Here is a 26458-nt window from a genome sequence, read left to right on the forward strand (position 1 = left end):
GTGGTAACAGTCTACTATTAAATGCTGTCTGCAGTGCAACTGTTAACACTGGCGTACATCACTGTTAAGTCTGTAGGCTGAATACTGTTACGACTTTTCAACTGCATTTTATTATTTCTTAAAATTATCAAATTTATTCTTTTCCTGCGGCTTTAGCTCGTTTAATTCCGATGCCTGCTCCGCCAGTAGATCCAGCATACATTCCATCTTCAAATTGGACATATTGTTCTCCTCTTCGAGTACACGGAACTTCTTTTTCAGCCGCAGCATGTCGTCCACGTCGCCCTTGCGCGACGAGTGCATCCAGATGCCATCGGCAAAGCGCAGCTCCTTGTGGCCCAGATTCAACGAAATCTGGCGGAAATCATCAAGATCCTCGGCAATAGCAGGAATCCCAATGTTGCAGCGACTCTGACGCGCCGGTATGGGCTTTGACTCGAACTTTTTGTTGAACAGCGGCATCACAGAGTTAAACTGAAATGAAATGAATAGTTAACCGACTCATTTACTCGTGCTGTTGCCACGGACAACCGACACCTGGCCACATGCGGCACAGGACGTTGGTCACAACAGAACGACCAGCCTGGCCAGGGATGGTTCAGCGCCAGTGCCGTGGCTCGTGCCCATGTGTGTAAATATTGTACCTGTTTTCCCTGAGGCAAGCTGTCAAATAATGACACCAGATATCAAAATTCACACAGTCGCATAGATTTTTAAACGTAATATATTCCGGATCAAGTCCAAATGACACAGGGGCCGAACGATTTTAAGCTGCCCAGGTAAGCGGAAGCTGGTCACACAGAAAGTCCAATAAAAATATCCTTTTTTACATATCGTGCAGCGGCGCCTTTGATATTAGCAAGGATGTGGAGCGTTTAATGGGCAGTACCAACGAGGACTTGGCAAAGTTTCGCGAGCAGGTGAAACACCTGATGGACAACGTGGGCGAGGTGGTGGCGGAAAACCAGCAGCTCCGCCAGGAGTTGGCCAGACACAAGCTGGCTGATACAAGAAAGACTGGCGGTGTTGAGGAGATCCAGCAACGAGCTCAAATGACCGAAGATGCCTTGGCTAATGCCTTGAAACAGATCGATTTACTGCGCAAGGAGCGGTGCAGCCTGAAGAGTATTCAGGAGTGCTCACAGCGTACCATCGACAACATGGAGCAGGAGCTGAAGAACTACAGGAGGCAGCTGAACGAGCCAGGCGAGGACCATGTACGTGAACGGCTGAGCAAAAGAATTATATTTATTTCTGCCTACTTTATAGATCGTCAAGAAGTACGCGAAAGCTATTAAAATGCTGGAAGAAAAGATTGCCAGACAAAAAGAGGATCTACTCACACAGGGAGAGATGATCAAAATTCTGCACGAGCATAAACAGCGCAACGGCATGCAGATCGAGGAGATGCAGGCGAAGCTGCAGAAGAATGAACTCTGTTCGATCACCATGAACGAACACTCAACGGAAATATCCAATCTGAAGAAGCATGTCCAAGACTACGAGCAGCGCCTGCAGCACACTCAACAGCTGCTCAGGGAGAGCAACAAGCGGGAGAATGCGGCCATGAAAAAGGTACAGGAAGCCCTCAGCTTGAGCGAGTCGGCGGTACGGGAGAAGGCCGAGGCGGAGAAACGTTCCGAAGCCATCAAAGAAGAGATGGCCCAGCTGGCCAACAACCTGGGTGTCATTCTGCGGGAGGAAGGCAAACGTGTGGACATCGAGGTGGCCACGTTAAGGTCCATGCAGCGCGAGAAGGTTGGCGGCACAACGGCCACATTTTGGTTCCTTAATCTCATTCTTGCCGTTCGATTACAGCTCAAACAGGATAAGGCAGAGCACATGGCGGATATGCAAGCGCTGCAGACACGCTACAACCGATTGGAGAAAAAGTACAATGAGGTTGTCGATCAGTATGACAAAATCGAGGCTGAGCTGGAGGAGACCCGCAGTCGGCTGAGCGAGCTGAAACACATCGACCAAAAGCAGAAATCTTCCGAGCTGTAAGACTAAAATTAAACATTGTTTCCTTAGCTTTGCTTTAACTTATTTGTGATCCGCAGAAGAATCAACGAGAGTCGACTGAAGGACTACATGGAGCACCACAGACACAAAACCGCAGAGTACAAGGAGACTGTCAAGGATCTAACGATACGATTTCAGGCCGAAGTGCGACGACTCATGGATATGAACTCGGAGCTGAAGGCCGAACTAAAGATTTTAAAGGGTGAAGGCGGCAGAGGGAACACCATTTAGCAGGCACTACAATGGTTTACAAGTTGTACAAATATATAAATATATTTCTTATAAGTTATTGCATAAATACTAGTGGTTTCAGGCTGTAGCCTGAGAATTGCGACCGGGAAACAAGCTGGGGAACCAATAGACAGGCTCCCCCTCCGCTTGCCTGTCTATCCAGCAGAGGCCCTCGCCAAGGACCTTGTCCAGAGATTGCCTAGCACGGTAGTCCGTCCAGCTGCAACATTAGGAAAATAATTAAAATGTACTTCTTTTTGTTAGTGCTCCAAAACTTGCCCCAAGTCCTGCATTAGCTGAGATTGTGTGACGCAGCCTTGTTCGGTGTTGGATGCCGCATTTAAGATGTTCGTCTCCTCCATGCTCAGCTCCCCGGGAATGGACTGAACGATGTACTTGCCCTTGCCCAGCTTGTGCACAACAAAACTGAAAGTATAAGCAAAAGTTAGCAGCGCTGCAGTATGGGTCTCTGTGTGGACTTACCCATTTCCGAATATGCTCAGCTTTTTGGCTGCCATTAGGATGTCCTCTTTGGTTATCTCCTGGTGCACTGCGCTCTGGCCACGGGCCGCTACCAGACGCCGCCTCAGCTCGTCTAGCTCCATCAGACCGCCCGTCTTGTGGTTGGCCGCCAGGCACACCTCGACCACTTGAACACCCAACTCGTAGTAGAAGTCGCCCATGCCCAGTACGCTCCAGAAGCCCTTGCCCGTGGCCAGCGGGTCGACGCCAATGGCAGCGCACATTTCCTGGAATTGCTTGCGAAACTGTGAGTTCTTGCGTATATCTTCCTTGTGTTTCATTGCAAATTCCTCCAGCTTGCTGCGGAACACGTCCATTTGCTTCGTCATTTGCTCCAGCTGCGATTCCTGCAGGTCTGTGCCTTTGTCCTTGTACTTTTCGGCGGCTAGTTTTTGCTGTTGAATAGCCCCCAGTCCCACTCGGCGCCGCATTTTCAGGCTCAAATTGTATTTATTTATTATTTATTTATTTTCAACCTCTGGAGCAGTGTGACCGCGGACTTATCGATCAAATATACTGTCAGGGCATCGTAAATATACCAAATGTACCATTGCATCTTCACAATGTATCCGTAAATATACCGTGGTCTTAAATCAGATTCCTCGATTTTGATGTTATATTTGATATTACTAGCTTGCAAAGACTTTCACCACTGAAACAATAATTTAATCCGATTGAAGAATCAATTTTTCTTATTATAAATACTCTTTTTTATTGAATTGTATACCTATGACCTTATATTTTACAAATTTTTATTTGAATTTTTCATTCAAATTACCTCCGCTGAAATCTCGGGAGCTTTGTCTTCAGTATATAAATGTATGTAAATTATTAGCAGATCACATGTACATAAGTTAATTGAAATCATTGACAATTAGTGAAAGCGCGCGGAACAGAAGAAATCCTATTGTTTTCCTGAAAGTTGCACAAAGCGTTGAGCGATAAGGGGACATAAGTATTTATTATAAGCTCGGAGTGCTCATTATTCATAATCATTATAATTCTTTGTCATCATTATCGTCTAAATAATCACCTATGGATGGTATTTTCATTGATTTGATTTCTTTTCTTTTATTTCTATATATTTTTTATAGTTACATATTAATATTTTAAATTTTACATTTAGTTAAAATTTAATTTTTATTTAAAGTTTTTTATTCTAGCGATCTTGCAGGAAAGAAGGGAGCTTTCACGCTGAGAAATTTGGATCAAAAACTAAGGTGTCGACAACAGGTAAATACGTCACAAAAATTCCAGTGGCGCCAGTTAAATTACACGGCGATTTTCATCCTACGTGATAGAAATTCTCCAAGGAAGTTCTCTCCTGCGTCTAAACGGTCAGGGAAATTCTCTCTTGCCAGACGCTCTCGCATGCACTTTTAGGGATCGTTTCAACAGGTGCGAAAAAGGTTGGGAGCTTCGAAAAGTTCGTCCTTTTTTACCTGCTAGCCATACCTTGCGGTCACATGCCAAAGAGAGGATTTTTCAAACGTAAAATGTAAAAATGTAATTAACTATCGGTCTATCGATCATAAGTGCTGTAAAGTGTGTTTGTGTGAATATTTGAACTTAATTAAATGTTAAGTAATTTCGCTACTTGTTGCTTGCCAACATGTATGGGTCTTTGTATCTTTGTTTCCCTTAATAATTTATTTATTTAGTTGTTTAAGTAACTGTAACCTGCAACATTTCGTTCGTTGAGATGGCTCACTTTCCGCTGCATGTTGCTCTCCCATACAAATTTGAGTTGCCAACGGTAAATGTAAGTGAGAACGGATTAAAGACACATTGTTGCAAAGAAAATTCCCATGTTGCGGGAGTTCCCCAAAAGGAAAATTTAAAAAACATTTGGGAGTTTCGATACCCTATAATATTTAATATACCATTAAAATTGAATATAGTAGTAGAATATAAAAAGATTTCAAATTCGTAGTTTAAATATGCCTAAAAGTATATAAAGTACAGCAAATATTGCGGCTGTCTAGTATGGTGTCCCGATCTCTCCGATTCATTGAGAGAGTATGAAATATAAATTGCATTTGTCACAAGTCCCCATTGGACCAATCACCGTCGCCCCCATAGATTAATCAAGACCACAGCAAATTCAAAAGAAAATAAAAATATAAGTGCGATTGAATATCGACAGGCCAAGGGGAGAAACATTACCGCAGAGCCCGCATAATTGGAGAACACGTCATCAGCTGCTAATGTTCCGTGTTCCGTGAGAAGGACATTGAATGTCATTTATGTTTATGCTGCCAGCGGAAACTAAAAATTCGAAATCACCCGAAATGCAAAGATCAGCGAAAACCAATGATCCGTCAATGATCCGGCATCTGGTTAATTATGCGAACGGTGTGGAGAGCGCCACGCATTGAAATTCAAACTCATTAATATAAAGACAATTTGTGTTTGACTTGGTTTTCGTTGTGGTAGCACTTAACACCACTTAACGGTAGAAAAATCAGTCGATTAGCGAGTGAGAGCACGGACAGACAGACAAACCCCCATAGGCACTCGAAGCCAGTCGGCTGCCCCGTCATATCATTACGCCCAGAAGTCGTCGGGATATACATATGTATGTATGTGTATATACATACATAGCGCACGTTCTCGAGTTCTCAATGGGTTGAACATGGATGGTATATGCGGGGCCATATGTCCAGTAAACTAGGGCAATCATTGAACTCGGGATACGATTCAATGAATTGCATAATGACTCTGTTAATTGAAATATCTCTGCAGGTCTATAAATAATCGAAATAGAAATGTGAGCAGATGTCCATACAGCTGCACTTAAAAGTTTATGAAAAGTCTGATATGGCTGATGTGCAACATTTTCTGCTTAGCAACATACATACATACATACATATGTACATATCAACGACGAATTTTCACTATGCGATTATGGGATGTAATACGAATACAAAACAAACATGTCAACAGCCACTTGAATTGCATGCAATTTGATCTTTGTGCTATACTAGTACGTACATATGTACATTCATTGTACATACATATGTACATATGTATGTATTCTAATCTGTTAATTGCTCATTTGAACTTTTCCAAGCTCACAAAATTGTGATTTGTAGATACTCGTAGATACATTTTTCTCTACTACTAAATTATGTATTTGTGGATTAGCAGTAATTTCTTCTTTATATCCACATTACTGGCAGTTTTTTAATACTGATAACCAAAGAACATGATTGCTCCCTCTTTTACTTTGTATTTTAGTTTGTTCTTAGTGGCTTTCAATATTCATTTTCTTATTCCTCTTTTTATTTTCATTCAGGCAAGCAGACACCCGCACACACACATATGTATGTCTGTATGTACATACGTACGCAGCATGTGTGCATGTGCATTGGTTTACCGTAATGCAAATGACATCAGACTCGCAGGGGCGTGGCGGCATGCGACAAGCAACCACACGGAATAAAACAAAGAAAAAGTTAATGAAAATTCAAGAGGAAAAGCAAACTGAAATAGCAGCCGATAAAAATAAACAAAAATGCTGCCAGCCGCCGACAGACAAAGGGCCCTGCCATGGAAACAGGGAGCAGCCAACAGTGGGAGAGCCAACGAGAAGAGAGTGGTATGAGTGGTGTGGCTGAATTAGATGTGGGAGTGTGAGAGTGGGGGGAAAGTGAACAGGCAGAATGCAGCTGTAAATTGGAAGGGGGAGATATGCATGTATCTAAGCGACTTGCTTGACAGTCGAGGGCGAAATATTTGGGCAGCTGGCCACACTCTCGGCATGGGGCGCGTGCGCCGTCGGCCCATCAAACGCAATCCCATGTAAATTGTACGAGAAATGTAATATGCCAGAAATAGTTTCGCTTGGCAGAACGTGGAGCGTCTGACCATCTTGACCAGATGCTGTCAGCTTAGCGCACCGCGAGATACTCAGCTACACAGAGATACAGATACATCAACATCAACATCGGGTAGACCGACAGACAGGCGGAGTGAAATGACCAGACCAGGACCAGCGCTCGAGACTGAGACTCGGCAGGGAGGGAACTCATTTGATTTTTCATGCACCGCATATCGCATTTCATTAATAGAGTCCATTCACATTTCCCCGCCCCTCTCGGCATCCCTTGAGCTTGTCTGGGGGGATCTGATCTGAAATGCATATGAAATGAAGCCACAGAGCAGCCAGCCACCACCAGCAAAAGAAAAGATCGGCCCGGGCGGGGTCGGTCGTCATACATAACTCATTCCAACGCAACCTCAATAGGGGAAAGAAAACTTTCAGCTTACGAAACTCTTTTGTCTGAGTGGAATTGTGTGAGAGGGAAATGGTAAAAAATTCAAAGAGAAGCGAGAAGAAAAGAGGCACAAATCTGAGACAATGGGAAAACGGCCCAAGACGAGGGCAATAAAAACTGGATAAAATGTAGGAAATTAAGGAAAATACATCAAGGGTGGGGGGCTAGTGGAGTGGGAAAACCAGTTGGAAAGCGGCTTCAGCTCTCAGCTCTCAGCGATCAATTATAATGCTGGTGTATCACAGTCGGACTCCTTTGTTTGGCATTTTCCAAGTGACTGCCCCGGACTCCACTCCAACCCACTCCACTCGGAATCTCCCCTCCATTTGTGGCAGCGACAATTGTCGCTCGTTTTTTCGCATTTCTTAACCAGTTTGGGTGTGAAAAATAACGGCCCGAGAAGCACACCCAGCAAGATCTACGCAAGTGGGTCAAGTCGCGTCGAATCGTGTCTTCGAGGTGGCAACGGGCATCGGGAAATCTTGCAACTTGGCGTGCCGCATGCAATGGCCATCGAGGCATAGCCAAAGGTGACCCACTGGAGGAGTCCGGTCCGCACATTTGATTTATGCCCGCGAACGCGACCGCGACCCACTTTGGACATAATTCACACATGCGATTTGTTATCCCAACCCTCCCATCAGCCCCAGTCTCAGCCTCATCCTCATCCTCACCTTCTCCTGCTTTGAATTATGAGCTTGGACACTGGTCAACAGATCTTTGCCTTGTGGGTCACACGAAACCAGCCAGCTGCTGCTGCTGCTGCCGGACTCCCTGGGAGAAAGAGTACACACATATTCCCCCTGGAGACCTCAGATATCGGAGTAGCCTCTATTACGACGATGCCTAATTGCGGTGATTTCGGCTCTTATCTATGCTGCACAGCCCAATGCAGACAACGGGACACTTTCCGCCTGCAATCGGAGGCGCGTGAGATTTATGAGGCCAGCAAAGAGAGAGACTTCCAACCAGAAACAGAACCAGAAGCAGAGGCAGAGGCAGTGTGCTGCTGCAATTAAGGCCCCTAAGAGTCACGTAGAGTAATTGCATTGCTGCCACTCACACGGGAGACAGTGGGCTTCAGCTTTGTCCGAAGGCTGGAAAGATAAATGAAGCAAATTAGCAGTCGGCGGGACAGCCAGACCAGGGGTGAGACTGTGAGCGGAGCCGGCCAAGGGCAAACGGCAAACGAAGATAGGAAAAGTCAAAGTTCAAATGCGCTTTCAGAACAGAACGAGAGATTGTAGAGTACCCTAATGGGCATTTCGGACCTTATCAATCGTCGCTGAATAATTTCTTATGCTTAAGTAATTAAATAATAAGTGTAATTTCATTTTCAACAAAACATACAAAACAATGCCACCAATTAGAATTGATTTTTCCATTTCTTATCCGGAAACATGTAATCCTATCCCCGAGGCGTCTCAGATTGATGAGAATATCCCCTTGATTGGTGACTCTGTGGTTTAGTTATATCCCTTTCAATCCTCATACCCTTAACCCTTTCCCCTGCCAAAAAAAGCAAATGCCAAAAAAGAAGGAAACCCAAACACGAAAACAACGACAATTCCTTGGTTGGGCCCATGTCTATGGTTTTTGGGGAGCAGATGTTACTTTTGGCGGCTCAAAAACGAGAATTCTCTTCTTGAGCCGTCTCGCCTTTTGCCCCGCACCGCTCCGATCCGTTCCTGCTGCAGCTCAAGAAGTGAAACCTGAAAGAAAGGAACGAAAACAAAAAAAAAGCAAAGCACTTGTTCCATTCCAGCTTGAGCAGCAGCTCAACAAGATGTCCCAGTGCAGGGTATGGGGGCCGAGGATGTGCGTGGTGTGGATGTATTTCAAGTGCGGAAACGGGAAGAGAGTGCCACCGGGCACCGGGCCATGGCACCATGCACCGCGTGTATCGTGCACCGGGCTCTCAGATTCAGGTTTTGGTTTTTGGCGCAAAATACATTTTTGCTCAAAATGACTAGCAGCAGGTATTCACGCTCTCTCTCTCTCTCACTGTATATCTTTCTTTCTGTCTTTGTCTGAGATGATGATGAGGGCAACAGCAGCAGCAGCAGCCGCAGAAATTGGCGCAAAATTTACAGATGCCTCAAAAAAGTGAAATAAGAAAAAAGGCGCAGCAAAGGTAGAGAGGCAGAGTGGGACAGAGAAAAAGCAGGGGAGGCGGATGACATGGGGGCAGGTTGCATCTGTGTGTCTGTGTAGGGGGGTGCGAGGCAGAATTTATGATGCATGTCAAAGACGAGGGCGAAACACAAACACAAACACCCCCCACCCCACGCGCACACGCACTAAAAATAGCTGCCGGCGACCCTAGAACTGGGGGAATTGCACGCGGCCCAAAACATAATTCACACACAATTGCACGTTGCACACACCCACACACAAACGCACAGATCAGAGACCAGCTGACAAAGAGCGAATGCAGAGAGAGAGAGAATGAATTCTTTAATGAGCTCATTTATTAATTAGAGGCACGTGACGTCAGCCACGACTACTACCCTCCTCAAACTCTTTTACTTTCATTTTCTAGCAACAAATACAAATGGTGGTTCCAGAAAGAGATTTTGTTGTTCTTCATATTGCTAGAAAAAGAAAATGGAATGGCAATGACAATACTCTCCCACTCCTTCGCTTGCTCTCCCACTCCTTCGCTTGTTCTCCCACTCCTTCGCTTGCTCTCCCATTAACATTAACTGCAGCATTTAACCTCATGACCAACGCGTGCGACAGTTCCACTTACAAGAGAGCGAAGAGAGTGAGCTAGAGTTCCGTTCTTCCGCTTACGTCACGTCTTAGTACGTGGGCAATGCACTAATTTCGTGCAACGAAATTACACACAGCCCAGACCCGAAAACAGCTTGAGTTTTTCCATTGACAATCTGCCCGGCGGAAGTGACAGCGAAAAGTAGCCATCAGTAGACCCAAACACGTACATAGAGCAGATAAAAATACACACATGTATGTATGTGTGTGTGTAGCCCTGCATTCAAATCAGTTCAGTGCAAAGCTGAAACGCATTTCCGAGAAATGACGCAGCGGCTGTCGTCAATCGTCAGGGGTTAACGTGAAAGGGAGTGGATCCTGCAACTTTCACACATTCATTCCTTTCAATGTGTGTGCGTATTTTATTCTTTTTTTTTGGCGCGAGGGTTGATTTTTGCATTCTCCGACCTGTGCCTAAATCTCAACCCCTGAACCCTTGTTCATCGGTCAGGCAGGTACTTGCCACACTCCCTCCGTTCCCAATTTGGAAATCGCGCCAAAAAGAAAAATGTATGATGATAAATCCTTTGTCTGAGCCGCACTTGAAAATGACTAATAGGCGCGGTCAAAGCAAAAGGAAGACGGGGAGGGGGCTACAGCCTGGCCACCAAATTCCAGCTGCTGGGCTGCTGTCAAACTGATGAGTCAGCATTATTAAAACTACAAACGTTCATCACACAACAATCCGCTATTCCCACTACCAGTCTCACCTATGTATGTATCCGATTTACATACATACTTACATACATACATACATACATATGTACATATGTATGGTCATTAAAACAATTTCTATGTGTTTTTTCAACTGTTTTCACTTTCGTTCGTGCTAACTGTTGTTTTGTTCCTACGCTCCAACGGCCTTTCCGAAAGCGTTTGTAGTTTTTTTTTTGCTTTACTTTTACATATTGCTTGTGGGCATGTCTGGCCATTAGGCTGGTTAATGTCGCATGTCACTGTGTCTGACCTTGGATATGGGCCCAAAACTGTGTAAACCCATTAACTTTTTACAACAAAAGCGATCAAGCAGACAGGTATTTACATAAATGTACATTTATATTGGCATATATATGTACATAATTAGGTTTGCATTCCCAAACCATTCAAGTGGAAATTCCCTTTCTATAATTTTTTGCATCCTATGTAAGGTAACATACATATGTACATATGTATGTCACGCCTAGTGATCCGGCGCTCTTTGAATATCACTTATGACGTCATTCAATAAAATGTAACTAATTCAATTTTCTTTAAGCTTTCGCCAAAGAGAGAAATTTTTTTTAGAGAATGAGCACTATCAACGCAACTGTGAGAAGGAGAGAGAGAGACATCCATGGTATATTGCAACAAGGTGGCGCCTTGGCAGCACGCAGCATGTTACTTGGATTTTCAGCAACGTTTTGCTGTTGTCGAAAATGTTCAACCAAATTTCGTGTACAACCATTACTCAAATCAATGTATATGTAATTCAAATGTATAAGCAAATATAAGCAAAATGTATCAAGCAAATATGTATTACACCCTATTTAGAAAAGAAAGAGTGTACAAACGCTCATGGTCGCAGCTCAAGCAGCATATGTACGAACTACCCAGCAACAATTCAGGGAATGTTAGCGATTGGGGTGGACTTAACCTTTCAGGCGCTAAGTTTTCTGTGCCGTTTTACCTGCAGTCTGTACCTTGTTGCTTTTCCAGCAACATGAAACTGTGGCCGAGCAACATTTGAGCGGGAAAGAACCGGAAAATCGAGAATGAATTCGGAAAAATAGATCCCTGCTTTTGGCTATATCAGGGACCTTGTTCGAATTTGTACGCAGTTATGAGCGCTCGCTCTCATCAACCCCTGTGAAAAAGAAGAGAGGACAAAACAAAAAGAAAAAAATCGTGAATGAACACGGAAAAATAGAGTAAAAATTTCAAAATTAAAAAAATCTTTGAACCCAGCGGTTGTTGCTTGCGCGTGATTAACACTATAAAAGCTGTAAAGTTCGCAATGCACGTAGAGCGCGACTTGTGTTTGTCAATTGATGCGTCGTTTGTTCAACAAACTTGAGAATAAAATTGAGTTTCGTGAAAAACAATTGCCTGGTGTACGTGAAAGTACTGTATGAACTGGCCCATTAGCGATTAGAGACGAGTTTCGCATCAAATTCTAAACAAAATATTAGCTAAAAAGTCGTAGAGCCCCAGTGTATCAAACAAAAAATAAAATTCAAATCCATAAGACAAGTGCCAATAGAAAATCAATTAAAACAGCCGTTGTTGCAATTTCGCAAAAAATGCTCTCCAGCAGGGTACGTGACTTCTCCGCCAGCTGATTTTCTCACCCGTGTCTGAAATGTGCCAGAGAAAAGTACAACAAAATTAGTGCAAAGAAAAGTTCAAGTGAAAGCAGAAAGCGATACAGAAAGTACTGCAAAGCAAACAGGCGAAAAAGGGGGGAACCAACTCAAGTGAAAAAAAGGAGGAACATAGCAAAGTGCACGATGGCGCCCATTCAGGTGCCCCCGGTATGGCTGCCGCTGGCATCTGCTGAGCCGCGTCGACCCACCCCGTTGACCGTGGCCGGTAAGGCCCGCCGTAATCTTTTCAACACCGATCGGGACAAGGTTGCCGTCTCCACCAATGAGTTGCTGGCCTGCGTAAATGAAAACAGCGTCAGCCGCGCCCTACACAAATACGGCTTGGATATTCTGGCCGATGAGAAGCGCGAGCAGGAGCTGAACAGGGCGCAGAGGCAGCGTTCCGGGTGTCAGGCGACGCGCTTGGAGGAGCCATTTCCAGCGGGGGTGGCACTGACGCCCAGCCAGATTGCAGCCACCGCCAAGCTGATCATCAGATCGAGGCCGCAGAAGCCGTACGGACGGAGTCCTCAAGGGATTAAAGGTGAGATTCGTAGGACATATCGTAGGAGTTGAGTTCGAGTTCCTTCAACTGGCACCTGATTTTCGCTTCCCTTTTCGGTGCGTTTATTTACGGGTTCTTCTCTTAATCGCATTGCCTGGCCGTCAACCCTTAATTTCCATGAGGAAACCACCCTTGTGTGAGATTTTTTGGATAGTTTTGTCATTCTCCTCTTTTGCTTCCATTTCGTTCGTATTTGTGTTTCCTATTGTTACTGTTTACGGTTCCCAGTTCCTGTGGAACTGTAACTCGAGATGCGGCAGTGTCCGCTTAGAAATTAAAATCGTTTTGGTCGGCGTTTCTAATCGGGAAACTGAAAGTCTGAATAAACAAATGTAAATAAAATATCTACACTATCTTCTTTTTCGAAATTGGATTTTTAGATACTTTCGGATTATTTGATTGGTAGTTCTGCGCATTCCTAATTTGTGGACACTGCTGTAATATAACCCTACTAATCAGTATAACTGACTGTTTACCCAACTGTGTACACACTGCAGTGTTATTTGCGGTTTGCCGAAGGGCTCTCTCCCTCCAGCGTCTCTCCATTCATCCATCTCTTAATAGTGATAACTTTTTTTCATTCGTTTTGCGCTCATTTCGCTTTTTGATAGCGATAGCTTTTGTTTTCGTCCCATACAGTCGTATTCTTATTCACTTTCCACGCCAAGGCATGAAATTGATTCACAATTTGCTTTTGTTGTCTCTGGCGCTGCGCGGGCTTTGGCCTGTTATCAGTTGGTCAAGGTCTGAAAACTGTTAAGCAAAACAATACCTTCTCTATATACGGGCTGTTTCCATTGATATCTGAGAAGAGTGCAATCAGACAAAGGAATAATCGAAAAAAAAAAGCGCTGCCCTGCGCTGATATCTGTCGCCAGTTTGTCTTGGCGAAAACAAACACACCGAGCAGACTGTACGTATGGGGAAAATACACTGTTGAATAACAATCTCGTTTCGTTCTGCGCGCCAAAAAGATATTTTTTTAGATTCTGCATCCCATCCCATAATCTCTCTACGGACGACGGTGATGGTGATTGCGTCAGGGAGTGCAGCTGCTGCTGTTGCAGAGCAATTAATTGAGAGGCCTCAATTAAATTAAAATCAGCGCCAACGCCTTATTGCTGCCGATGTTGTGCATGTGCATAAATGCATATGTGTGCATGCTGAAGAAAAACAACAACTGTTTGGCACACGCCTGTCAAGAGCACAGCGAGCGACTGTACATAAGTTGTAGTTGTTCTTGTTGTTTTTGTTGTTGGCGGCCGCACCCACAACGACAAACGCAATCTCAACGGCGTCGTCATACGACGTCAGCCCACTCACACACACATTCTCGCGCGCGCGTATAGACAATCAGGCTGCTCTCTCTCTCTCTCTCTCTCTCTCTCTCTCTCTGTCTCTTTGCTCCCCTTTGTACCTCTCATTCGTTGAGAGAGCGGAGGAGGTGTTTTTAAATCGACTCTCAGTTTGTAATTCGAAAAATGAAGCATTCCTACATCTTAGAACTCTGTTAAATATTTATAAAATTGAAAATTTGGATCATATACAAAGTGTTTATTCGAACGATCGATCTGCACGAGTATCAAACTCCTCGGCCCCCAAAGTTGGCCACCACTTCTTGTTTTGTTTGTCTCGGCGCACGAGGAGCTGAGGAGTATGTAGACTGCTGTTGCTGTTTTTTGCGTTTTGGCGCGAATTTGTATTTTCATGTTTATTTTTAGTGGTTCTTTGCCTGATAAGCGAGCTGAGAGTGTGTGCGTGCGCTTGTCTGTGTGTTTATGCGTAGTACTACGAGCGCACGCATGTTGTGGATGTTGTTTTTCAAAACTTGTCGTGAAGGTCACGCACATACAAGCTCCATCTCGCTCTGATCGCGTAAGTACAGCAGCGCTCAGTAGGCAGCATTTGTGGCAGGTCCAGAGAAGAGTCTCATTCAATTAGACAAGTTCTGTTATCTCCAGCGCGCTCGCAAACACATCTTGTCCGCCATGTTTTGGCCACCACTGTACTTCACAGTTAGAAGCGCTTTGTTTTGTGCTTTTTGTTTTGCTTGGGATTTTTACCACGCCCCGCCCCAATAAGGCCCGAGATTCTTCGAAAGCTTACACGCATACTTATGCAGATATGTATGTATGTATGTATACAAATTATGTATGCTGAAACTCGCTTCTTCCCATATAAATATTTATGAGTATATTATTTTGTTGCCGTTCCTGTTTTCATCGGTGTGCCCTCTCCCCACACATTTCGTAAACAAAACGCGTTTTGTTGTTCTCTCTTCACAGATTTCTCATATCTTTTGTGGTTCCTTTTTCTTTGTGATCGTGTGTGTAGAAAGCGTAGTGTTCTGCCATGTGAGTGTGCTTGGGAGAGATTTAAAGCTGCGTGCTCATAGTGATAACGGTAAATTACAACCGCGCACCGCCCCCCGCCTTTTACAGAGCGCTCCGTGGCTAACCACCCGCTCCTTTACATTAACAGAATCGTCGACGACTACGACTACACTTAGCGATCTTACTCTCCCCACTCTTCTTCTTTGCCTTGTTTCGCTTCAACTTCTTTGTCGTTGTCGTTGGCTTGGCTTATAATTTTCTATAACTGTACATTTGATTATAAAGCCGCAAGCGCTGTTTTCGTCGTCATCTGCGGCTGCGCCGCTGCTGCTGGTCGCTTTTAGGTCACTGCGCAGTGGCGTGGCTGATGTTTGCCTATGGCCTGCCTGCCCAGAGCCCCCAGTGTCTAAGCTTTAGAGCGGTTTACGTGATGAAGCAACCGCAGCTGCGGCTTGTCCGATCGAGATACTATGGAGCGTACATATGTATGTACAAATGTACAAGTGTACGTCTTTATGTATGTATGCTTATAAAAAGCTAAAAGAAGCAGCAACATGTGCCATTGATGTGCCATTTAGAACGCATTTGGCATGCGTTACTGCTTACGCTCAACGGTTACACAACCATTCATTGCCAGCCCTCCTTATACTTCCATTAAGGGCTATATCATTCAATCACTCCCCCTCTGCCTCCACTCCCAATCCTTCTACATGTTTCTCTTCTCGATCGCCGACTCTCCTCTATCTTTTACTTCACACTCTTCCATTTCCACTCTCTAAAGCACTCCTCTCGAATAATTGCACTTTTCCGATTGCAACTTTCGCGCTGCCTCATGATGTCGTGGCAATGGCGTCGACTACCCATGACATTTATCGTCTAGCGAATGACCAGGTATAGAGGGAGAGATGGAGGGCCCGATCACTCTCTTGTGCGATAAGAAAGCTTCATTCGTTCATTCTCCAAGTACTCTCAGTTGCAGTTTGCATTGCTTTCCCTTTTGCCTCCTGAAGGTCAACAATTGCACTCATGTCTATCAGTCGATTTAAAGAAAAATAATTCCAAAGAATTATTGATTTTATTTAGATACTTTAGATTGAATGTCAACAACTGCCTTCTTAATTGTTGTATAAACTTTGTGTGTGTGTTTTGTTTGCATTTTTCCATTTCCTTTACAACTACATACTTATACGAGTACGTGTACTGTGACTAATTGCCACTTTTCCTTTTTAACCTTTATCGTTTCAGCCTTTTACAGAGAGCGCAAGGCCCCCAAAGCAATTTCGAATGTGCCAAAACGCAACACAAGTAGCAGCAGCAACAACAACAACAACTGCCCCAACAACAATGACCTTCAGGGTCGGGGTCTGGATAGAGGTAATAGCGAAACCGGGACGATTGTGAAGAAGGACGAGTAGGAGTCGTCGTGCCGCCGCAGCCAGGAGCAGCCAGGAGCAGCCGCAAAAACCATTGCAATACATTATATTTATTGTGAACGTAATATTGTTTAAAGTAATTTGTTTTTTTTATATGTATATTAACTTTACAAAGACTTGACGGCTCCAAATGTTGTCCAACAAAAAGCGCCAAATCTAAAAGCGCTAAAAAACAGAAGAAAGTTAAAAAAACAACAACAAAAGATCAACGCGCGTGCACAGCCGCCGGAAACGTACGCGAAATACCCAGATGCATAGCGATAGATATAACTATTGAAATTATTATGATAGATATGTATAATGTATTTATATTTATATGGAGAGATATCAGTGCATTAGCAAACGTAAATGATAGCAAAACGAAAGACTTTTGGTAGCAGCACTTGTATGATAGATTAAATTGTAATTAGGAAATTGCATCTGTACGTTCTTACAGATAATAATGATGGTCTCTTGCTATGCATCCACTAGATATTAGATAGGCTCCCACACCTGAACCCACACACTCAAAAAGCCCCAAAGTCCCCCCTCCCAAAAAATTCAAGCGTTCTCAGCGTGTTTCGGGCACTGATGCACGCGTGTGCCAAAAGTATTTGAAGTGTACTTTGTGTCATGATCTCAATTATTAAAATGTAATTATAACAGAAATTATTTAAACAAATCCCCCCTTAAGCTCATACACACACATGTGTGCACACCCTCTGGAAATAGTTTTGATTGTGTCGTATGTCCTTTTGTGACGATTTTTAACTCTAAATTGTCTCATCCATGTACGAGTTAGTATCTCTGTATATTATTATTTCGTCAAAATTATTTTTCTAAGCATTCGACTCTCCCAAATATGTTATTTTGAACAACCAACCTGTGTATATTGTATGGGACCCAGACTCCCAAGCAGCTAAACGAAAAAAGAAAAAAAAAAACTACAACAAAAGCATTGTGTAAATTTCCTTCAACGAAACTAACAACAAATTTTGTAAAACTTACGCAAACAAAAAAATACTGTAAAGAGCAACAAAGCAACAACAAAAAAACCTTAAAAAACTTAAAAAATACAAATGTAAAACAAAAAAGATCTTAAAAGCTTTTTATTTGCCTACGAAATGGTTTTGGTCGGGGTTGGGGCCTTTTTCCGCTGGGGCTGGCATGATTTGTGCCTGAAGCGTAAAGAAAATTCGGAGCACTCGAGTAGAGAAAGGAAAGGAAAGGAAAGAGAGAGAGAATGACTCAGCGGGGCCTCGAGCTACGGATGCAACGGACAGTGAACCCTCATCTAGGAGGAAACAAGCTACATATCTGGGAAAAGCAACGATTGAGCTATAAAATAAATAGTGAGAGGTGCAAACCTTTCGCCGGTAACTATTCCAACATTTAGGGAATATTCCATCTAGTGCCTGGGGCTGCTGGCACCTACGGGGAAGGCATCTCTGGTAGCAACATCTTGTTGGACTATGAGACAGAGAGACAAACGCCTCAGGGACCTGTCTGTCTTAAGAGATTCTCCTGTATTAAATAGGGTCGAATCCATTTGAATCCAACACGACCCATCTTCCTAGTATACTTCATCAATCACACAATCCACACACATGAGAGGCTCCACTGTATTCAAACACTTCAATAATGGGGAAAATGCTTTCTAGTCGTAATTTTCGTGCTACGCGTAGCTAGGGAAGTGGAGTGGGCACTTAACATTAGATTGGCTGCGACTTCCGGCAGATCGCGCTGGCAGAGAGGGGCCTTAGATCCAAACTATGGCTTTGGCTTGATGATGATTGATGCTGGCCCCCGTCCCCCAGCCACTGTTGCCGCCTACTGCCAGCCATTGGTGCTGTCTGCGGATTCCTGTGCTTCGTTTTGTCCCACAACTATAAAACACATAGAAAACTAAACTACCCTGCAGAGGTCATTATAGATTTTACCACATGTTTGCAACGCATTTATAAAAATTATCTTCTAGTAGCATTTTTAACGTTTTTCTCTTTTATTTCTTTCTATTGCGGTTACTAGACATATTTCAATCAAAACACAATAAGCTTTGTTCTCAAAATCTACTTAATAGTTCTTCCAAGTTGGCCTAGCTGAGTATCAAACATTTGCAACGAAGCTACTTTCTTTCCGTCTGTAGTTGCTAGGCAAAGCTAGTTTGTGTGTGTGTGTACAGTGTACACACATATGTATGTGTGTATATGTATCGGCATCTGTACTGCTTAGAGGCGGCTGAGCGAATCAAGAATGCAATATGTAATAATGGCATTGCGAAAAGAGGCAAATTACATGCTTGCATTTAGTAACGAGCATGTACAACATATTTGCCCACTTAACTAGCGGGCCAGGGAACGGTTATTAGCATGCAATTTCAAGATTTTAATGGCTACAATCGCAATGCAGTCACACACACGCGCACACGCAGCTTAGGAAGTCAAGCACGGTACTATAAAACAGGGTGAGTTATTTTCGAGCTCTACATTCATATGTTGTGCGTGTGTAAACACACAGCGCGCACCCGCTCAGCGAATGCCTCACCTTGTAAGAATGTCTACACTTTTGGACAGAAGCAGAGCCCGGTGGAGGTGTTTGTACTCTGCGTTGGCCGCATTTTCGACTGCGCTTTTGCATTCGCCTCGCAATAAATTCAAAGCTGCAAAAGGCAAAATTTATGACGTTGGCCTCGCTGATTTGTTGCTGTTGTTGCTTTTCGCTGTCTTCCTTCACTGGTTGTTGCTCTCGCTGTAACGGTACCACCAAGCCTGCCGTTGTTGCTGTTGTTATTGTCGTTTCGCTATTTCTCTTTGCTTTCACATTTTTTGTTGCCGTTGTGTGTTGTTGCTGCTTTTGCTGTTGCAGTGAACCAAACGGCGTCTGGCGAAATCGCAAATAATTTATAGCCCAGCAAAAAGGAACACAAAAAAAACAAAAACAAATTTAATTACATTCAATCTTTCCATTAATCACCATTAATGTCAGAGGTGCGGAGGGGAAGGACTGCCTGACTGGGCCTAAGTGCAATGCCTGGAAAAGCGTGAAAAGCGAGCCAAGGCCATCAGAGACGACGATCTCTGTTCTAGCTGCAATTGAAATCAATCAACCCTGAAGTCTACTTACATACTTTCCCCTCCTGCCAACCCCTCGCACAGCTGCCGCTGCGTTGATGCTGCGTGTCTGGCCGGCCTGGCCCCTGCGCAACGTGAGGTCAAGCAGGGCCTGGGAGGGGAGAGGCACCGGCACTGGCACTGGGGATCGGGGATCCCTCCTACCGACCACTGCTCTAATCTGCTGACCAAGTTGTGGCTTTGCGTCATTTCCTTAGCTCGACTCGGCTCATTTGTTGCTGCTCTGGGTCCATATGTGGGCACATGAGATACCCTTTAAAAGAGTATCATACTTCTATCGTTTAATTTGGTTTAATTATAAAAATACATCAACAATTGCTACTGCTGCCAAGAGCAAACGATTGTTGGTTTTTGGTTGGAAAAGTTTTTGCATTTACTCCACCGATCTGAAAAGTGTATTTAAAACTTCGGCTCCTGGAATGTTAAGTTCGGATTTTTTCCATCTTGTTGTCGTAATTTCAGTCCAAAGCAATTTGCAGCACAAATCAACGGCATGCAAAGCACTTTTGTTTATTTCGTTGATTGTTCCCACAATTTTCGTACAATGCCGGAAAATGTACGTGCTCGAGAGCTGCGCTGCTGTAGTTGTTCCTCTTCTTGTTGTTACTGTAATTGCCTACGAAGAAGAAGGAGAAAAAAAACAAAAAAGAAGATGGGAAAAAATAACTCATACAACGTGAAAATTCTTTTCAAATGTCAGACAAAGAGACGAGAGTTGGGGTGTGGACCCCTGCTTGACAGACTTGAAAGATCTCTCTCCCAGATGCGGACTGGGACGCAAATCGCTGCTCGCTGTAATCGTGCACATGCCCAGATAGCCCATGCCATGCCATCCAACAAAGATGTGGCACAAAAGATACTGTATCCGAAGATCACGTACAGCATAAAGTGGGGGCGTCATTTACACAGCCAGAAGCAGGGCCGAGTGGCTGCCACAGAGAGCAAGCTTACAGAGAGCCGAGCCTCATCTCCTCAGCTCCTCAGCCAGGATCGCATCGGATCGTGAGCGTGTGAATCAAAAGCAAAGCCAGATAAAGAACTTTGTACGGGAGGGAAACGTGATCTTCAAATGAAAACAACCGATCACATTATTGAGATGTCGAGATACGATTCTCAGGCGAGATTGTAGACATTAAGACATGGCTGCAAGGAGCATGAATATCACTAATGGACTCCTAAGTGGCTGAGCTTAGCAAGGTGTGTTCCTTTCTAAGGATACATTTACCATAAAGCAGAAATTAGCTAGTAGACCATTGACTTCATCTTCAGTTTCATTTAAATCTATACGAATTTATATTTCTAATAAATTTCTATAAATAGTTGCTTAATCTTCACTCTGGATTGAATGTTTAAGTTGCCTTTGTGACCATCTGTCTTGGCTTTGGGACACAGTTCCGCGGTGCATCGCAGTGATGGGGATCTACATACCTCCAATAAAATTACACATCAAAACCTATCCTCTAGGGATAAGTCCTGCTGTCAACAGCGATCTTATCGGAGTATTGGTTACATTTTCATTAGTAAAATGCAGCTTCGAGTGATACCTTTTGCGCTGCACATTTCCAGTCATGTCTGGGGTTCTACGTGAAATGAGTGCATCCAAAGTATCCGCGGGTATCCTACTCGTGATGTATTACCATGCCAGATTAATGGGAATGCTCAGCTTTAAAGTGGAGTGGAGTCAACGGATAGAACTGAGAGCCCACCATCGTCCTTGGTTGATGTGGTTCTGTGTCCTCTATCGGATTGTGGCCATGGGCATATTTGGTTACTTGTACTGCCTATGGATCCAGCGACTAGAGGAATACATGGAACAACTGTCTCATGTGCTACGCATAATAATTATCACTCTGATCTGCGTTTACATAGTTCGACTGCAGCTGCTATGCAAAACAGAGACAATTCAATTGGTCAACGCCTGTCTGCACCTCTTCCGTCGGGTTCGAGCTCTACCCAGCCGAAAAACATTTGTGGGCTATGGCGGATGGCGAGAGCTTTTGCTGCTGCTCCTCTCATTGGGCTGCCGCATCCATGAGCTGGTATTCCTCTTCGATGTGCTCGGAGGGTTCAGTCTGAGGAACATAGTGACATGGTGGTGCCACACGCTCGTCGTCTTCGGCACCAACATGCTGATGTACATCAGTTTTGTGTACTACCTCAGCCTCGGGATTCTCTACTCCGAGCTGAATGATTTTGTGCGTTGCGAGCTGCGCGGCCAATTGCAATCCCTGCAACGGAAGCACGGACTTCAGCCAGGACGCCAACAACTAAGGATTGTACGCCGAAAGCTGGACGAGTGCCTGGCACTCTATAGGGAGATTTATTGCCTGGCCACTGCATTTCAGAAGCTATTCGATGCTCCGTTCTTCTTGAGCATCATCCATAACTATCTTTTTCTGGGTGTCGTCATTTACAACCTGACTGTCGACGGATGGTTCGATGAGCACAAAATGCAGCTTTGCTTTCTGATAACCAAAGTGAGTCTCGACTTTCTGCTCGTCACACTGTCAGTCCAAGGAGCAATGACTCAGTTTAGGGTCATTCGACGACTCAGTCTGGAGAACTGCGATGTCAGCGAGCACAAAGACTGGCACACGACAGTAAGCCGTTGGGCATCTATCAATTTACTCGCAATCATCATTGAATTTAACTTTCAGTTTGATATGTTCGTCACACATTTGAATCTCTACGAGTTTCGGGTGCGTCCACTGGGTCTGTTTGAAGTCTCCAACGAGCTGGTCCTGGTGTTCCTTTCCGCTCTATTCACCTTTGTAATTTATATTCTACAATACAAAATGAAGTCAAAGCAGGAAAGGGAATAGGGAATGGTTTGTAATCAGTGGATTGATTCGTTGTTTACACAGTTTATCCAAATATTATGCCAACTAAATTATTACACTTAATAAAGCACATAATCGGGAGCTCATTAGCCCAGGAGCAAGCCCAATGTGGCGCAGTCTTCATCATGTTCGGGTTCCTGCGAGAGGTGCGTCCTTCCAGGCTATCCGCGTATATCCTGTGCCTTAGCTACCACTACGCTAGAGCCTTGGGCGTTATCTGTTTTGGCATCTCAAAGAAGGGACCCAACGATGCCTTGGTGGGACGCAAGAACTTCAGGCTCAAGTGGTACTCCCTTATCCTGCGCATCTGCTGCTCTGCGATGGTTTGCTGCTTCTGTGCGCCATACGTGGTGGTGCTCGAGGATCCCTATGAGTGGGTGCTGGAGTGCATGCGACTGGTGGCCTGTCTCGTCTGCACCACTTGCATCCTGGTGCTGCAGGTGTTCCACGAGCACGAGGTTCTCCGCATGATCAACAGCTTCCTCAGGCTCTTTCGTCGTGTGCGTCAAATGTCGGCGAGAACGAAGCTCGGCTTTGGTGGCAAGCGGGAGTTTGTTCTACTCCTCTTCAAGGTCATCTGCCTCGGCTACGAGCTCATCTGCGAGTGTCATAACTTACTGTTCACTTCCAGTCTGCTGGGCAGGCTGACAATTCTGTGCGAGATCATTGTCGAACTTGGTTCCCTGATGATCATTCACATCGGCTTCGTGGGCTACCTCAGTGTGGCGGCCCTCTACTCGGAGGTCAACAGTTATGTTCGCCTTGAGCTGCGACGCCAGCTCCGTTCGCTGGAGCGTCCTGGCGGTGCTCCCGCCAGTCGCCGTCAGCTGAGGATCGCCAGTGGCCGCCTGGAGGAGTGCGTGGCCGTCTACGACGAGATCGAACGGGTGGGCCGATCGTTTCATGTACTGCTCGAGCTGCCAGTGCTCATAATACTCATGGCCAAGATCTTCGCCACCACGGTGCTGGCCTACGAGGTGATCATACGCTCCGAACGGTATCCCAGCCAGGCTGGCATGTGGGGCCTGGTGCTGAAGAGCTTCGCCGATGTGATACTCCTGACCCTGGCTGCCCACGAGGCGGTCAGCAGCTCCAGAGTTATACGAAGATTGAGCCTGGAGAATTTCTCTGGCAGCGATCACAAGGAGTGGCATGTTAAGGTAAGGCTTTGAATTGTTCTATTGAACATGTTTCAGTTCTATTTTATTATATTTTTGCAGTTGGAGATGTTCCTGAGTCGCCTGAACGTCAACGAGTTTCGTGTGCGTCCCTTGGGCTTGTTTGAGGTCTCCAACGAGATCATTTTGGTGTTTTTGTCCAGCATGATTACCTATTTCACCTACGTGATGCAGTATGGAATACAAACCAATCGCTTATGAAGAAGAAATACGAGCAAGTTGCAGTACAACCCATTTATTATTTGAAGATTTTAGAAGACTTTCAAATGGGGAACAGTTCATGTTTCGTATCCTAATTGTGGTTCGACCTTTCCGAATAAAACTGCTATAACAAAATTCGAATAAGTTACAGGGTTACAAGTGTCAGTATTTTTACGACACAAACATCTTTGTTTTCCTTCGCATATTCCTACCATCAGCGCCAGTTGGGACGGTTAAACAAGCCTTCAAATTGGATGAGTGCAACGAAGTGAATCGATGAGTGGGCGTTCAATCAATAGTCAAACTAATTACTCAATGAATTGATAGCATGATATGGCATGAGAGTCTAGTAGCCGAAGCACAGTCATGCCGCGAGTCCCTGCGTGGCTGAACGCTCCGAGGATATCGGCGGTGCTGCTCCGCGGTTGCTTCTACTATGCCACCGCCTTTGGTGTGGCCACCTTTCGCGTCGGACGCCGTGGCGACTTCCAATTGCTTGCGGGCAGTCGGAAGGGATACAAATGGATCTCCATACTGATCCGCGTGCTGGGTAGCTGCTTCTATGGCTACAGCTATGGGGCCTGGGCCGACCAATACACGGACTGGTATCTGCGGGTGTTCTTTGGCCTGCGCCTGGTCGGCTGTCTCGTGTGCAGTGCCATCATCCTGGTGCTGCAAATCTGCTACGAGCAGAGGATCCTGCAACTAATCAACAATTTCTTTGCACTCTTTCGGCGTTTGAGGACGCTGACACGAACGGCGGAGGAGGGCTTTGGCGGCAGCTTGGAGCTGACGCTGCTGATTTTCAAGCTATTGTCGCTGGCCTTTGTGTTCCTGGCCTTCCAGATCCAGCACACGCCCTGGGTGCTTCTCACAGTGCTGTGTGATCTCTACACGTCCATTGGCACGGGCATGATTATGCACTTTTGCTTTGTGGGTTATCTGAGCATTGGAGTGCTCTATTCGGAGTTGAATCGCTATGTGGATCATCGCTTGCGCGCTCAACTCAGCTCACTGCAGCGCCAGGCGGCGGCGGCGGCGGCGGCGGAGGAGGACATACAGCAGCAGCCAGATGTCCAAGCCCACTCCAATCTGGACGAGTGTCTGGCCATTTACGAGGACATTCACCAGGTGACCCGCTCCTTCCAGCGGCTCTTCGATCTGCCACTGTTCCTGAGCCTGGTACAAAATCTCTCCGCCATGGCCATGGTCTCCTACCATGCCATCATGCGCAGGGAGTATCACTTCAGCCTGTGGGGCCTCGTGCTCAAGCTGCTCATGGACGTGGTCCTGCTGACCCTGGCCGTCCATGGAGCGGTCAGTGGTTCGCGTTTGGTGCGCAGATTGAGCCTGGAGAACTACACCGTTGGCCAGAGCAAAAGCTGCCACATCAAGGTGCGTGTGGACTCATTTCAATTACACCCACAATAAAGTTTATATTTTCCAGTTGGAGATCTTTCTGGGCCGCCTCAATCACCAGCAGTTGCGAGTGTGTCCTTTGGGTCTGTTCGAGGTGTCCAACGAGCTCACGCTGTTCTTTCTCTCCGCCATGGTCACATATCTGACCTTCCTGGTTCAGTATGGCATTCAGACGAAGCAATTTTGATTCCTCGTCACGCTTTTGGCTGCCATGTCCACACACACCACACACACACCTGTCCAGTCTACCCACCTGTCCTGCGGTTGCACGCAAAAGCGAAATATTAGCTGAACCGAAACAAGCAACAGCAAATTTAATTACACTCTGCCAGGATTAAATTTACGTGAAAGAAGTTTTATTTAATTATTTGTAAATACATTAAAATGCAAACTCCTGGAAAAAGTTTTGTTTTCTTGCGTTCAAATCGCTTGGCCAGGACCCAATTTTCGATTTCCGCTTAACCGTTTGTTCCGCTGCAACATTTTCCCATGCATGTGTTGGCCTCCGCATTAATTATACATGTATGCTGACGGGGAGCAGAAAATTTATGCACCAGGGAAAAGATAGAGCGACAGAGACAGAGACAGAGCAGAGAGAGAGAGTGGGACAATTCACGCTAAAATGCGCATAAAAACAAGGCCGAGGCCGTCGCTCTAATTAGCATAGGGTCCGAAGCAGGGGTCTGTCTGCCTGTCTGTCTGTCTGTCTGTGTGTCTGCCTCAAGGCAACTCGATCGGAGGGCACGCATAAAGGTGCACGCTGCACTTGCTGTTGGGTTGCACTTGTTCCAGCCACGCCGCGGCGGCAATAATAAAACAAAAATCAAACTGGACGCAGTAGCGATGCGCGAGGCAACATTATCTCGGCAGTGACAGAACTGTGGCCGAGTTGTGCCGAGATGGGGTGCTCTGACCCGATCTGTTCTCTGCTCCTGCGGAGAGTGTGCGCTTTTCATGGTGTGTACTTGTGTGTACCCTGTAGTTGGTAGATGGAGAGGGTATGAAGGAAGAGTAGAAAGTTGGTTGGGCTTTTGTATTTTCTAAGTAATTACACATAAATTAATTGGTTCAATTTAATTACATGAAATATCTATAGCTTATCTATATTCTATGTACAGTCTGGCTTTTACTGTCCCCAGTTTTCTGGTGAGTATCTCTCCGTCTGCACACTGAAGTCTAAGGTTCTCACCTCTCTTTTTATTCT

The 26458-nt window shown here is 45.1% G+C and overlaps 7 protein-coding genes across 8 annotated transcripts; 5 read left to right on the forward strand and 2 right to left on the reverse strand.

The window, feature by feature from the left end:
- Positions 1 to 108: 108 nt before the first annotated feature.
- On the reverse strand, positions 109 to 786 carry LOC117896988 (protein chibby homolog 1). Its single transcript, XM_034805544.1, has 2 exons — positions 645 to 786; positions 109 to 474 (listed from the first exon to the last, which is right to left on the reverse strand). Exon 2 carries the CDS (start codon positions 460 to 462, stop codon positions 112 to 114), a length of 351 nt encoding a protein of 116 aa, XP_034661435.1. The 5' UTR covers positions 463 to 474; positions 645 to 786; the 3' UTR covers positions 109 to 111.
- On the forward strand, positions 679 to 2294 carry LOC117896985 (tropomyosin-2). The gene is made up of 5 exons (XM_034805540.1): positions 679 to 779; positions 842 to 1217; positions 1270 to 1758; positions 1819 to 2003; positions 2064 to 2294. The coding sequence occupies exons 1-5, from the start codon at positions 745 to 747 to the stop codon at positions 2254 to 2256; spliced, it is 1278 nt and encodes a 425-aa protein (XP_034661431.1). The 5' UTR covers positions 679 to 744; the 3' UTR covers positions 2257 to 2294.
- Positions 2272 to 16561, reverse strand: LOC117896986 (vacuolar-sorting protein SNF8). Of its 2 annotated transcripts, XM_034805541.1 has the most exons (5): positions 16550 to 16561; positions 13193 to 13204; positions 2740 to 3215; positions 2536 to 2682; positions 2272 to 2476 (listed from the first exon to the last, which is right to left on the reverse strand). In XM_034805541.1, exons 3-5 carry the CDS (start codon positions 3207 to 3209, stop codon positions 2335 to 2337), a joined length of 759 nt encoding a protein of 252 aa, XP_034661432.1. In that variant the 5' UTR covers positions 3210 to 3215; positions 13193 to 13204; positions 16550 to 16561; the 3' UTR covers positions 2272 to 2334. The 2 variants fall into 2 exon arrangements, with proteins under 2 accessions (XP_034661432.1, XP_034661433.1); XM_034805542.1 differs by lacking the exons at positions 13193 to 13204; positions 16550 to 16561 and having other exon boundaries at positions 2740 to 3268.
- Positions 11756 to 17422, forward strand: LOC117896987 (gliolectin). Its single transcript, XM_034805543.1, has 2 exons — positions 11756 to 12719; positions 16319 to 17422. The coding sequence occupies exons 1-2, from the start codon at positions 12320 to 12322 to the stop codon at positions 16486 to 16488; spliced, it is 570 nt and encodes a 189-aa protein (XP_034661434.1). The 5' UTR covers positions 11756 to 12319; the 3' UTR covers positions 16489 to 17422.
- A 3783-nt stretch (positions 17423 to 21205) lies between these two features.
- Positions 21206 to 22438, forward strand: LOC117899094 (putative gustatory receptor 93c). The gene is made up of 2 exons (XM_034808870.1): positions 21206 to 22216; positions 22274 to 22438. The coding sequence occupies exons 1-2, from the start codon at positions 21206 to 21208 to the stop codon at positions 22436 to 22438; spliced, it is 1176 nt and encodes a 391-aa protein (XP_034664761.1).
- Positions 22439 to 22581: 143 nt separating this feature from the next.
- LOC117899095 (putative gustatory receptor 93c) lies at positions 22582 to 23835 on the forward strand. Its single transcript, XM_034808871.1, has 2 exons — positions 22582 to 23616; positions 23677 to 23835. Exons 1-2 carry the CDS (start codon positions 22582 to 22584, stop codon positions 23833 to 23835), a joined length of 1194 nt encoding a protein of 397 aa, XP_034664762.1.
- A 366-nt stretch (positions 23836 to 24201) lies between these two features.
- Positions 24202 to 25495, forward strand: LOC117897599 (putative gustatory receptor 93b). The gene is made up of 2 exons (XM_034806557.1): positions 24202 to 25230; positions 25283 to 25495. Exons 1-2 carry the CDS (start codon positions 24202 to 24204, stop codon positions 25439 to 25441), a joined length of 1188 nt encoding a protein of 395 aa, XP_034662448.1. The 3' UTR covers positions 25442 to 25495.
- Positions 25496 to 26458: the final 963 nt, after the last annotated feature.

This window comes from Drosophila subobscura, chromosome O (genome assembly GCF_008121235.1).
Source record: "Drosophila subobscura isolate 14011-0131.10 chromosome O, UCBerk_Dsub_1.0, whole genome shotgun sequence".
NCBI classification, from domain to species: domain Eukaryota; kingdom Metazoa; phylum Arthropoda; class Insecta; order Diptera; family Drosophilidae; genus Drosophila; species Drosophila subobscura.

Bases quoted from the DNA above. Each gene is read 5' to 3' on its own strand.
- LOC117899094 (XM_034808870.1), top strand. From the start codon at position 21,206: ATGAGTGCATCCAAAGTATCCGCGGGTATCCTACTCGTGATGTATTAC. The intron at 22,217-22,273 runs GTAAGCCGTTGG...TTTAACTTTCAG, and splicing joins ACAAAGACTGGCACACGACA to TTTGATATGTTCGTCACACA.
- LOC117897599 (XM_034806557.1), top strand. From the start codon at position 24,202: ATGCCGCGAGTCCCTGCGTGGCTGAACGCTCCGAGGATATCGGCGGTG. The intron at 25,231-25,282 runs GTGCGTGTGGAC...TATATTTTCCAG, and splicing joins GCAAAAGCTGCCACATCAAG to TTGGAGATCTTTCTGGGCCG.
- LOC117896988 (XM_034805544.1), bottom strand. From the start codon at position 462: ATGCCGCTGTTCAACAAAAAGTTCGAGTCAAAGCCCATACCGGCGCGT.
- LOC117896987 (XM_034805543.1), top strand. From the start codon at position 12,320: ATGGCGCCCATTCAGGTGCCCCCGGTATGGCTGCCGCTGGCATCTGCT. The intron at 12,720-16,318 runs GTGAGATTCGTA...TTATCGTTTCAG, and splicing joins GAGTCCTCAAGGGATTAAAG to CCTTTTACAGAGAGCGCAAG.
- LOC117896985 (XM_034805540.1), top strand. From the start codon at position 745: ATGACACAGGGGCCGAACGATTTTAAGCTGCCCAG. The intron at 1,218-1,269 runs GTACGTGAACGG...CCTACTTTATAG, and splicing joins ACGAGCCAGGCGAGGACCAT to ATCGTCAAGAAGTACGCGAA. The intron at 1,759-1,818 runs GTTGGCGGCACA...GTTCGATTACAG, and splicing joins GGTCCATGCAGCGCGAGAAG to CTCAAACAGGATAAGGCAGA.
- LOC117896986 (XM_034805541.1), bottom strand. From the start codon at position 3,209: ATGCGGCGCCGAGTGGGACTGGGGGCTATTCAACAGCAAAAACTAGCC. The intron at 2,683-2,739 runs GTAAGTCCACAC...TTATACTTTCAG, and splicing joins CTGAGCATATTCGGAAATGG to TTTTGTTGTGCACAAGCTGG. The intron at 2,477-2,535 runs GCAAGTTTTGGA...CTAATGTTGCAG, and splicing joins CAGCTAATGCAGGACTTGGG to CTGGACGGACTACCGTGCTA.
- LOC117899095 (XM_034808871.1), top strand. From the start codon at position 22,582: ATGTTCGGGTTCCTGCGAGAGGTGCGTCCTTCCAGGCTATCCGCGTAT. The intron at 23,617-23,676 runs GTAAGGCTTTGA...ATATTTTTGCAG, and splicing joins ACAAGGAGTGGCATGTTAAG to TTGGAGATGTTCCTGAGTCG.